This window comes from Lethenteron reissneri, chromosome 45 (assembly GCF_015708825.2).
Source record: "Lethenteron reissneri isolate LAM-NWPU_2019-01 chromosome 45, ASM1570882v1, whole genome shotgun sequence".
NCBI lineage: Eukaryota > Metazoa > Chordata > Hyperoartia > Petromyzontiformes > Petromyzontidae > Lethenteron > Lethenteron reissneri.
In genome coordinates, this window is record NC_083823.1 from 1,272,966 (window position 1) to 1,285,475 (window position 12,510).

The following is a 12,510-nucleotide window of genomic DNA, read 5'->3' on the forward strand; positions in this document are numbered from 1 at the left end:
TCGATATTGTTGGGCACTCTTGCTTTGTGGGTGTTTGTCCGTGCAGTGGTGCAAGGTTACTCTCGAAGCAAACCGGAGGCAGACGCATACAGGAGGGTCTTGCAAGCACACAAGTTGTTTTAATGGCACTTTGTTGCTAAGGTTTTTTGCAAAAACCTCAATCCTTAAGACACGGATGAAAGCATGATCATGATTAGAGCATACACTCCGCAGTATATATTTGCATATATAGAGTTACGTATTTTGTACTCTCTGCGTGTAACCGTTTATACATCCACATTTACACAAACCGCAAGTGCGTCAGTGGAAAGTATTAGCAAGTTGATGTGCACACTTCACGTGCTGTTAACTATTCACTGGTAGCGAGATATGCCTGCTCTCGGTCGGCTTTGTCTTCGCACTCCTCGGGGTGACCATTTACTTTGTTAACCGATGACGGAGAACGTATTTAGACTCGAAAGCGATGTCGACATTTAGGCGACCCTGAAAGAAATCTGATTCTTGGCTGTAGTTTTTGGGTGCGAAAAGTTCGCTTTTTTGGAATTCCCTGGATCTAAGCATAGACTTGGACTATATTTGTGCCAAATGTCAGATTTCTAGGCCTTGTAGAACATCACTAGAATGTTCATCAGTCTGTCGCAAATGTCAATATCTGTTCGATGATCGATGTGTCCACATGACTGGACAAATCATGAGTTTGAAGCCCTCTACAGAGTCCTTTCAAGCCCCATCAACACCCATCACAACCATCATCCCTCCGGGGGTTGATAAAATGAGCACTACCTCTTGAGGCTGCATCAAGGGATGCAGGAGAGTCAACAGTAGTTATCCTGTGCATAGACTTGTCCCCGTCATAGGAATGTGGAACTTCCATAAATGGCATCAGGTCACCAAGCTGTTAAGTCTTCCTGCACGTTCTCCACGCCATGAGAACGTGCTGTGCTGTATAGATATATAGAGAACCGCAATGTGCACTATAGCTCCCCTTTATATATGGGGTCTCCTTAAAGGTGTGCAATTATAATTCAACAGTCGTGCGACCGAGGTTCCTAATACGCGCACACGCGCGCGCGCGTGCGGTAGTGTGGAGATCGTATCTGACGAATCTCATGCCCCTGGAACTTTCCCGTGTCCGCCGTGGCGATGGAGACGCCACGGCGTATCGAGACTCGGGGGCTCCGTGCCCCCAGATGCCCGTCGGCGTCTCGGCTGCGCTTCGTTCAATTGCCGCTTGCGTTGTTGGAGCTGTTGAAGATCGCTCGATGTTTTTGTTTGTGTTGGCAAACGCTTCATTTCTTACATTTCCGAGTGTGCACCCCCCTCCTACTGTCAACTGTGCGGTTCAAGCTCCAGTCGACCCCCAGCCGGATCGAGATTATTCCCAAGGTGGGGGGGCGGGGGGGGGGGGTGCTGAGATGTCACGTTTTTCTCTGGCGAACGTCAATAGAATACCAATTTTCAGGATCTCGTGGGTGGAGAGGGGGGATTAATCAACCATCACCCCCCACGGAGTCTATAAAGCTTAGCGGTGAATAATACCTCCATGAACACTGTGTGCATTCATATTATACTCGTACATCACACTGACCTACAGGTGTGTGTCTGTGTGTGTGCAACAGTTGATGCGGGCCGCCGCTGCGTATGCACATGAACGTTGCGGCGTGTGTACGGCGTGTCGTGGAGTCGCCACACGTGGTGGAGTCGCCACACGTGCCGCACCAGCGGACGAAGCGAATCGCTCTCCCGTTGCCGCGTGACCGTCTCACCGGTCGTTGCGCGGCGCAAATTGGCAAATTATCTTTAATCGTCACCGTGGCGTCGTTACTGGGCCGTGTGTGGGCGGTGATGCGCGTGGTTTGGTGTCGGGAAGTCACGGGGTCACGTTTGCTCCACAATTCAAGCGAAATTCAAGCGAAATTCTACGCGTGCACGTACGTAGCCAACCGCGCTATTCTACCCACCGTTCGAAGCTCTCAAATCCTCCGCTTTGGCTTCCTTGGACAGAGAGCATGTCATAGGTATGTCACGATGTGTGTATTTAGCATCAATATAAAGTTGAAACGTTGGTGACAGAGTAATAAGTAAATCATAATTCACAGCCCTCTGCCAATACATTGCTCGATGAAGGCTTCCCCACGCCGTGTCTGTCACGGCGGTTGTTTGACTATACTTCACCACACTGGTCAGTGCAGACTAGTGCAGGCTAGTGAAGGCGGGGGATGCAGATCCGGTTGGGATGCCACTTGCCACTGATGTTGGTCGTGGCTGGGACTTGAACTCAGGTCGCCGGGTTCATTGTGCAGTGCGCGAACCTCTGTGAGCCACAGCACTGCACTATGTGTGAAAAAGAGCTTCCTAGCTCATCGGATTCCTCCAGGATAATTAAAGATTCTGAATTGGACCTATTTTCATTTGCAAAAAATGTTACGTGTTTCCTTTTAATTGTTTCATTAATTACTACCAATTTACCCAGGAGAGCCACACTTGAGTCCAAAGACTCATTGGGGATGTTTGGCCAACTTGGTAAACGGGAGTTGCGGACAACCCGGAGGAAACCAATGCAGAGACAGGCGGAAAACTCGCAAACTCTGCACAGAAGGGCGCCCGAGTCGGGCATCGAACCCAGGGCCTTCTTGCCGCAAGGCACCAGGGTGACCACTGCGCCACCTTTACTGCCCAGTGGGGCCTATCTCTGAATCGACTGAATTCGGCTACTGGTCTGAATGAACAAGACGGAAAGACGGTGCAGAACACATAGCAAATATGATGAGAGGGTACAGGTGACGCGGTGCAAATGAGATGAAAAAAAAATCTTAAAATCGAAGCGTTGATCGTGAATCGTTTACGCGTCATTTTTTCGGTCATGAATGTGGACTAATAGTGCAAATTCATACTGTCTTCACAAACTACAGCCTCGGCTCAATATTACCGCCGTCATTGCTGGTTGTTGCCGTCTTCACAGTTGAACCCCCTTACAGCACGTGCTTGCGACAAGCACTTGTTACCACCACAGCTTGGCTTTGTTCGGTTTCACGATTACAAAAATGACACCGCCCGTACGGCAGTGACAAACACGTTCACAATTTGTGCCTTCTCCGCTCGTCTTGAATGAGCACAACATGAGCGGTGTAAAACAAAACACGATTGTACAAATAAGCGAACAGAGAGCAAAAGCGTTGATTGTTTCGAGACGGCTCGCTTCCTTCATGTCCTTCGCTGCCGGCCGGCGCTCGGAACACCTCCTGCAGGTCGCCGCCGCTGCGCCCTTCATCCGGGTGCCGACTTCGGGTCTGGAAGCGAATTGGCCCTACGGGGGTCGGGGGGGGGTCTGTGCCTCCCCACAAAGGGTTGCGTTGTTTTTTTTTCTGTCCTCCGCCACGATTCGCCGTTTATTGCTTTTTGTGTAGGCTCCGTGATAGGACGCACACCGACGACGAGTGCCCGTTTTAATGACGCACGCTCACGCTGTGTGTAGAACGCGCTCGGAACGCACGCACGCAAAACAACGCGCAAGAATTTAAAATAAAATAAAAGACACCAACAAAGTCCCCACGCCCCCACCATCGCCGACTCTCCTTGAAGTTCAGAGATGTTTCGGCGCGTCCACCTCCATCACCGGCCACACTCCGGCAAGGAACTAAACATAGAAATGGTCGCGAATTAAATATCGCTCGCGCGTCTGTCGTTTTCACTCGATTATTCTCGTATTCTTGGTTCTTTCGGTAAAGGCACGTAGAAGGGAAATAATAACATTTTCTTCCTGTGGTTTTCACACCTGATGATTGCTTGTGTTGCAATCGAAACGTCGTGAGAATTTAATTGTTAGATTTTTATAATTGTATTATTTCCCTTCTACGCGACTTTACCGAAAGAACCAAGAATATGAATCCCTGCCGTCACGAAAGCTTTAAATCGATTTTTCTCGTTACAGTTTTGTCTCCAGATTGCAAGACTCGATTTGTTTCAAACCCCTCCTGCATTTTAAAGCAAAAGTCAGGGGATGACGTTGCGGTCTTATAATCCGAGGAACACCAAGATGTGGTCTTTATCTCGTTCATTATCACCACCTGGAAGGCGGCGACTGTCCAGAGCAAGAGATGACCACTCTCCCCATTGCACACAGGGCATTCAATATCTTGTCTTCCACTTAAAAGCACGGCATTCATAATCATCATCTGGGAGACGGTGGCTGTCCGGGGCAGTGCCGTACTCTCCCAGTTATAAAGCAAATTTTTTTCCCCTCTTCTCTACATTACACCAAAGTGTTTGGGGCGTGTCTTTACTTTACGCAGCGTATTTACTTTCAGAGAACACAGTCACGACATCGTTTTACACGGAGAGGTGAAGTTGTGGCTGATGCCACGGAGGTCTTACCCTGAGCCGAGGCTTGCACTTCAAGTGGACGGCCCTGGTGTGGAGGCTGCATGGAAACAATTGTGGGTCACTGCGCTGATCGTCATCATGAAACTAATTAATTGGTAACCCTGTCTCATTGGCAGTGATGCACAAATAACAAATAACTCCTCGCATTCGTCAATAACACCGTGGCCCTAAAACAGTCGAATTAGTTTTTTTTATATATAATAGGCAACATTTTGGGGGATTGGCTCTTCTTCATAGTACGTGCAAGCTCATAGGACAATCTGTTGTCTGTGCATAGGTACCTTGCGTGTAAACATCACCACTAGGGAGACAAAGGCGGCCGGGCGTGTTGCTGGCCACTCACCCCCTCGTGTGCCAGTGTCGGCTTTCATAGGTGCTGCTCGCTAACAGCACTTGCCCCAACAGTCTGTTCAAGCTATGCGGGGGGTATATTTGTGTGTGTGTGTGTGTAGCGCTTGCTCATACCTGAACAGAATGTGCAGGTACGACCCCAGTCCCGTCAGGATGTGCCACCACGCGTGGAACTGCGTGACCGCTCCCAGGACGGGCACTTTCACTCTGCCGCGAACATCCCTGCACACCGAGACATGAGCGTCAGCTCACTCCTCCCGCTTGGTAACGCCAAAACCAGCCACGTGAAAACCCGTCACGTGAAAATCCATCACGTGAAAACCAGTCACGTGATCATGTACAGCCCTCCTTGTCTATCTGCTGCTCCGCGAAGGCCTTTCCCACCTGCTCTTGTCGAGACGCACCGACCTGCGTTTCCCAGGTCACCCAACCCAAATGTGGATTCCACAAAGAAAGTTTCCGGACAGGTATGTAATGTTAACGAAGAAGTCGGTTTGCCAGTGCGCTGATGAAGGGGTTGATTGGCCAGTGCGCATTGGCAGTGGGGAGAGCCAGGACAATTTACAATGCGAGTAAAACCCAACGTGTGTGTTTCTAATGACACAATGTTCCTTTTGTTCCACTGATCGCTGTGCAAGGCGTGTGGAAGGCATGTTCCTGTTAGCTGCAAGTCGAGTCAATTACATTTTTTGCTTCAACGCGTGACGCCTTTCTGGCACAAATCTTCCACCCACAATCGATGAAGCCACCGCCATCGCACTCCACTGACATCCTTTAATTATTATTTCGTTATTCATTTTCGTTCAAATTGTGTGGCAATTCTCCCCCCCCCCCCCCCACGTGAGTTTATTAGATTTGCGCCATCGGTCTTGCGTCACGATACAAAGAGTCCGTCAGGAAAGTTCGCTGCGTGGCGGAGAACAAGTTTGCAGGTCCAACATATTTTTAGCACATCTGTACTGTACGTTGAACTTCTTTCGCACCGTACGTAGCCAACCGTGCTAATCTCGGGAGGCGCGAGGGAAGAACAACACATGGCTTAAAAAAATCCTTCCAATGCCCTTTTTATCCTTAAAAAAATGGGGTTTCACACACTCTCCTCTGAGACTGTGCCATGGCTGTCGACCCAATAGTTTCGCTCCCTAGCTGGAGTTGACACAAACACAAAACCACACAGACTGTTGCCTCTGTGCCACCCGTGCCGTTGGTGGTGACAGCCGTCGCGTGACGTCGAGGCGCGTATGGTTAGTTCACTTTCAGAGCTGGAAATGGGGGCGAATTAGAGCAAAGTGCACAACCGAGCGTCAAGTCATCAGTAAACAGGCCGAAAGGCCATCAACTCGCCGAACTTTACAAACCACACCCCGATCACCCGCGGCTGTCCAGAATTCAACTCCGGAATACGGTGCGCGCGTGGCCCCAGGCTGGGAAACTAGGGTCCGCCCCGGCCAGCGGTGGCACGCGCTCGCTCACGTTCGCTCGCTCGCTCACCTCCAGGTGCTGCAGAAGATATTGTCGACGTTCCAGAGCACGAACCCCGCCAGGAACACCCCGACGAACGTGTACGCGTGCGGGCGCAGCTGCGGGTAGACCCTGAGAGGAGCGGGCGAGACGGCGGGCAATCGTCGGCAGTTGTCAATCCGGTGATATAAGTCGGCCTTCATGGGTGCTGCTCGCTGACAGCACTTGCGCCAACAGTCTGTTGAGGCTGTGCGGGGGATCTTTGTCTTTGGTGATGAACGGCACTCTGCCGTAGTAGTCACGATCAGACTCGCATGGAGACCCACAGATTCGCATGGAGACCCAAAGACCCACAAACTCGCATGGAGACCCACAGACTCACAATTCGAGTACGACGTTTCACCAGTAATTACAACCAGCATCATCAGGCGACAGCCACAAATCTGACTGTCACCTGATGATGCTATTTGCAATTACTGGCGAAACGTCGTACTCAAATTGTAAATGTTGTGGGTTTACTCTCCAACACACCGGTGTGCTGTACTAGCAATTTAATTGGCACGGTCTGTTTACGTGACAAACCTGACTCATTGGCTGTGCCGGGTGGTGGCGGGTTTCACGACGCAACATTTATATATTTACACGATCTAACCCAAGAAAAAACCTCTACGATGGATAACATTGTCCACGAAATCCCGACTACGCGTTCATGCTGTGGGAGGTTCTGTTCGACGAATGGTCTTACCAGGTGACGATATACGCAGCTCGAAACACCACCGCAGCCACCAGGATGCTGTACATCACCTGCCAGCGTGACATCGCGCAGTTTAGAAGTCGCGTACAGAATGCAAGAATCGGCACTGTGGCTGCATTGGAACGCGCGTTTGGCTACGTGCGGTGCGAAAGAAGTTCAACATACGTACAATGCACAAGTCAATGTAAATTGCGGTCGTTAAAATGAGTACCGCTTTGTGCGGAAGGCAACAGCGGTTGCCCCGTAGATAAACCTGCACCTGTCATAGCAACGTGGAATTTCTATCAGTGGGTCAGGGCTGTTATAATAGGTGATGCTCACCAATGTCACCATGCTGATTTGAGCAGGAGCCCACTTCGACTTGGTTCTAGTAGGACAGTGTCACCAATGTACACGGCCCTTTCTCATTCCACTGCTGGATGAAGGCCTCCCTCTTTTGTGACCGCACTTCACCAGGTGCGCGTTGGTGGGGTGGCTGGGGGGCCTTTCTAGATGGCATATGGACTACAAAAGAAACAAGATTTGGGCCACCCGTGGCGGAGTGATGATTGGTCACAATGCCCTTGACGTGGCACAAAACACATTACTGCGATAGCCGAATAATGCGAGTGGCCTCATATCGGGGCGCGTGCTGCTCAGTTCGTCTGCTCCGCTGCCTCGATGTGCCCGCTGATGGCCCTGCCCTGTCCTGGCGCCGGAAGGCGGCGGCCTCCCCCTGCTCCCCTTGTTCCTGCTGCTCCTCCTGCTGCTGCAGCTACTCCCCCTGCTCCCCCTTCTCCTGCTGCTGCTCCTCCTGCTGCTGCTGCGGTCCGGGCGCCGCGTGGAGGCCGCGGCCGTGGCCGGCAGAGGGCGACTCGCGGCCCTGGGCAGTGCGGCCGCGCGCGGCTGCGTTGGGCCACGGGGACCACGGGAGGGCGCTCGAGTGAACGCCACAGACGTCGAATGTAACAGCCGCCGTCTTAAATGGGGAGAAATATATGAAATCGACAAGTAATGTAACTTTGTGTTTTACCAGGCAAGCCCCACTGAGCTGAGTAGCTCTTTTTCAGAAGCGACCTGACCACGAATCACAGCTCAACGAAGTGGCTTATCATCACGTAGCAGCCAAACGCTCTAAACGCGTGATGTTGATTCTAAATGTGAAGGGGAAAATGGGAGGACCCCGAGAAAAATCCACGCGACCACCGGGAGAGAAAGACACGGAAACTCCAAATATACAGCAGGCGTCAGGGTCGGGATCGAATTCACGACCTCCTGTATACCAGGCGAGGTAGCTAACATATAATAGCCACCGTGGGGCCATAGACGTTTCGGGCTATGGCCCTTCTTCATGTTTGCATTTCCACGTGTCGTTTTGAAAAGGTTGTGTCACCATACGAGGACGATTGAGTGTGTTCGATTCCGGGCTTCGGCTATCAGCAGTGGCGCGTGACGTCTAAACCGGGCCTGGGCCCCCCATTTCACCAATGCGCACGGCCCAGAGTGGTGAAGTATGGTCACACGACCACCCTGACGGAACGGATCGCGAGGAGTCCTACGTCCAGCAGTGGATTTACAGAGCCGCAAAATGTCACGTGCGACACGCTGGGGTCAGATGGCCGCGAGTACCTGGTGGAAGACGGGTTCCTTCCAGGACAGGTAGACCTGTGTCAAAACAAAGCGTCACAAACACAACAGGAGCAGGACGGCAACAACCGCGGGAACAAACGCACGGGGCGAGCCACCTGGGGACTGCGCGTGGGGATTCGGGATTCGCGGTGGAATGCGACCACGGTCACTCGGCTCGCACGGCAGCGGCGGAGAGCGGACGCCCCGAGCTCTGCCGTCCTTTGTGTCGGTCGCTCGCTCTCTCGCCGTGTCCCAGACTTTGACGACGTGGGCGGTGGGGGGGGGCGATGCGGTTTTTATTTCACTCGATCCGCGGCGGGAACATCTCGCTTCCGCCCGCCCGGTCGGTCGGTCGTTCGGTCGTGGGGTCGTTCAATCAATCAGCTCCCTTCCTCGGGGCGAATGGTGGCGCTGGCGCTGGTTTGACGCGTGGCCGCCCCCCCCTGCCCCCCCCTTTCCCCCTTGCCCCCCCCACCCCCTGTCCCCCTGCCCCCCTTGCCCCCCCTGTCGTCGATGGGCTCGGGGTTGGTGGCGGCGTGCGGTCCCCCGCCGGCAGTGGGGAGGACCGTGAGCTCGGCGCGGTCCTCGCGTGCGAGCTCACGACGGACACCGGCGTTGCTCGGCTCCCAGTGGGAAGGTCGCGAGTTCACCTCCTGGTTTGTTGCGAAGGGTCAAACCCGCTTGGCAAAGGCCGCATTCTCTGGATTAGAGTATAAGACGCACCGTTTTTACCGGTATTTTAAAGCAAAAGTTGGGGGTGCGTCATTTTCTGCAAAGCGGTAGGTGAGCGTGTGACCAGAGTTGCATGGTCAACACCGGTGACGATTGTCTGAATTGGTTCTGGGCCACCTCTAGGTCGACTCAGCCTCAAATGAGTACCTGGTGCGATGTTTAAACGTCGCCAATGGGGAGACAAAGGCGGCGACCCACCTCCTAGTGTGCTGTGCCTGCCTTCATAGGTTTCCGCCAACAGGACTTGCCCCGAGAGTCTGTTCACGCTATACGGGGGATCTTTGTCTTTGTTGTATAACCGCATTGACAGTGGTCACAAGCAGTGGCAGATCTCAGCTGAGGGCTGGGGGGGGGCAATTACTCACCCCCCTCCCTCCCCCACCTTGAGATCCCTAAAATGTTAATCGGAATTTAATTAATATTTACCACGGAAATTTAATGTAATTCTTTTTTTATGCTTGAAATGAAGGGACCGCCACATGTCCCTCCATGAAATGTTTCTCTGAGCACAAGTTTGAGTTGTCTGCTGTTTATTATCCAGCGCGTCTTTGTAATTAAGAGAATATGACGATGATGATGATGATGGGCATTACTCAAGACAGCCTCGTGGAGTGTAAGGGCAAAGTCTGTCAATCCCCAGTCAAGTTTCTCACTTGGATGGACACCAGAGTGATGAGAGAAAACCCCTGCAGGCAACACTCCAAACTCCACACAGATAGATTCAACAACACACTCTGACGCTGCTGCCATCCCCTTGCCACGTTTAAGGCCACCATCGCCCCTCTCTCATCCGTGAACAGAAGCTTCAAAGCTCATCGGATTTATCTTAAATGAGCCCATCGTCAATCCACTGCTGGATTAAATCCTCTTCAAGCCATGTCGGTTCATGGGGGTTGCTTGACCATACTTCACCACGCCGGTCAGCGCGGCTCGGCTGAGGGAGGGGCATCGGGTTCATAAGTGCTGCATGCGGACCAATATGATGCAACCTTTCCATCATAACACATCTTTATATTTATATATTACCCTTGCATTATCGGATGACTAAACCACTCGGAACACGCCCACCCACGCTAGATATGAATCATATCTTTCATTTTATATCGCGCCATTCATGCTAAAAGCATCCCATCGCGATGTACATTAATTATACGCAAGGACCAAATCCCACGTGCAGCCACTACCAACGTGCAGCCTTGGAAGCTCAGCAGCCTTCGAGCCTGGCGAGCGCAGACACAGCGGTCAGTGCAGCAAAATCGTTGTCTTGTACTTCTATGCTCCCGTGCGTGCGCTCACCGACGTGGCGAGGTGTCGTCAAACAGCGGTCACATCCCACGCGGCGCGGGGAGGCCTCTCACCCGCCACCGCATTGGCGAAGGGCTGCAGTCGCTGTTAATTCGCCACCAATAATTTCTATTTGATTTTGACAAACCCAGAGCGACGTCCACATTTTAGCCTCAGGGGCTGCAGGCAAGGGCGGTCTCCCCAATCAATGTGCATGGGTCCTGGGAGCGTGCCACGTGCCAGGGACCGGCAGTGCTACTGCTGTCTCTCACCGCCGTGACGAGCAGGCTGTAGGCGCACAGCAGCCCCGCCAGCGGGTAGTTGTGCGTGTTCTTGGGCTTGAAGCATTCGTAGCTGCGACAAAAACAAAATTGCGTGAACTGACTGTTGGGGCAAGTGCTGTTCAGGAGCAGCAGCTATGAAGGCCGGCACGGCACACGAGGGGCTGGGTGGTCAGCGTCACGCCCGACCGGCCTTTGTTCACGCGGGCTATGCGTAAGCAAACTTTGCCTACACAGCATGAGTGTTTGAATGCGTGATGGAGCGACGCTTTACAAATCGATACTAATAGCCTCTCTTACAAATTCCTCGAGCCAATCTCCACGATCGATTGTCAGAGTCTGAAGTGCAGAACCCTAAACATGACCGTAATCTAATTGTCGCGCTTATATTTTAATTCCAAATAGACCCTGGGCACATTTCATGCCGGAGTTTACTTACACGAAGCACTTACTGCTGTGTTTGCAATTAAAATGACGAACGATTTGCAACAATTCCCATTCACAGGATCAATGCAATCATAAATGAACTACGGTTGGGAAACATAATTAGAGCGATTCCAGTGATCGTAATAGTTAACATCAGTCTCTTTTTAAAAGCAGATCTTAAGCCTGTTTACGGCCCCTAAGCCTCTGCAAAATTCCACATTGCCTCGATGGGGGATGGTGATTCCGTAGGAAAACCATTTTTTGGCTTCACACGGACTGATCGGTGCCTGTCTTTACCCATGTGGTATGCAGCTGACGTGTGGAAGTGGACAATACTCTGTCAGTCTTTGTGTCTCTCTGTCTCTGTGTCTCTCTGTCTCTGTGTCTCTCTAGCCCCATGTCTCTCTGTCTCTGTGTCTCTCTGTCTCTGTGTCTCTCTGGCTCTGTGTCTCTCTGTCTCTGTGTCTCTCTGTCTCTGTGTCTCTCTGGCTCTGTGTCTCTCTGTCTCTGTGTCTCTCTAGCTCTGTGTCTCTCTGTCTCTGTGTCTCTCTGTCTCTGTGTCTCTCTGGCTCTGTGTCTCTCTGTCTCTGTGTCTCTCTGTCTCTGTGTCTCTCTGGCTCTGTGTCTCTCTGTCTCTGTGTCTCTCTGTCTCTGTGTCTCTCTGTCTCTGTGTCTCTCTGTCTCTGTGTCTCTCTGTCTCTGTGTCTCTGTGTCTCTCTGTCTCTGTGTCTCTCTGTCTCTGTGTCTCACTGTCTGTCTCTCTGTCTCTGTGTCTCTCTGTCTCTGTGTCTCTCTGTCTCTGTGTCTCACTGTCTCTGTGTCTCTCTGCTCTGTGTCTCTCTGTCTCTGTGTCTCTCTGTCTCTGTGTCTCTCTGTCTCTGTGTCTCTCTGTCTCTGTGTCTCTCTGTCTCTGTGTCTCTCTGTCTCTGTGTCTCTCTGTCTCTGTGTCTCTCTGTCTCTGTGTCTCTCTGTCTCTGTGTCTCTCTGTCTCTGTGTCTCTCTGTCTCTGTGTCTCTCTGTCTCTGTGTCTCTCTGTCTCTGTGTCTCTCTGTCTCTGTGTCTCTCTGTCTCTGTGTCTCTCTGTCTCTGTGTCTCTCTGGCTCTGTGTCTCTCTGTCTCTGTGTCTCTCTGTCTCTGTGTCTCTCTAGCTCTGTGTCTCTCTGTCTCTGTGTCTCTCTGTCTCTGTGTCTCTCTGTCTCTGTGTCTCTCTGTCTCTGTGTCTCTCTGTCT

At 52.0% G+C, this 12,510-nt stretch overlaps 1 protein-coding gene across 1 annotated transcript in view; it reads right to left on the minus strand.

Annotated features, from left to right (window-relative positions):
• Positions 1–97: 97 nt before the first annotated feature.
• Positions 98–12,510, minus strand: part of ACER3 (alkaline ceramidase 3) — a 34,143-nt gene continuing 21,730 nt past the window's right edge. Inside the window, exons 5-11 of the mRNA XM_061570493.1 lie at positions 10,846–10,927; positions 8,558–8,593; positions 6,941–6,999; positions 6,226–6,327; positions 4,849–4,956; positions 4,375–4,420; positions 98–3,637 (exon numbers count right to left, since the gene is read on the minus strand). Coding sequence (XP_061426477.1) covers positions 3,584–3,637; positions 4,375–4,420; positions 4,849–4,956; positions 6,226–6,327; positions 6,941–6,999; positions 8,558–8,593; positions 10,846–10,927 — 487 coding nt within the window. The 3' untranslated portion in view covers positions 98–3,583. The remainder of the gene's footprint in view (positions 3,638–4,374; positions 4,421–4,848; positions 4,957–6,225; positions 6,328–6,940; positions 7,000–8,557; positions 8,594–10,845; positions 10,928–12,510) is intronic.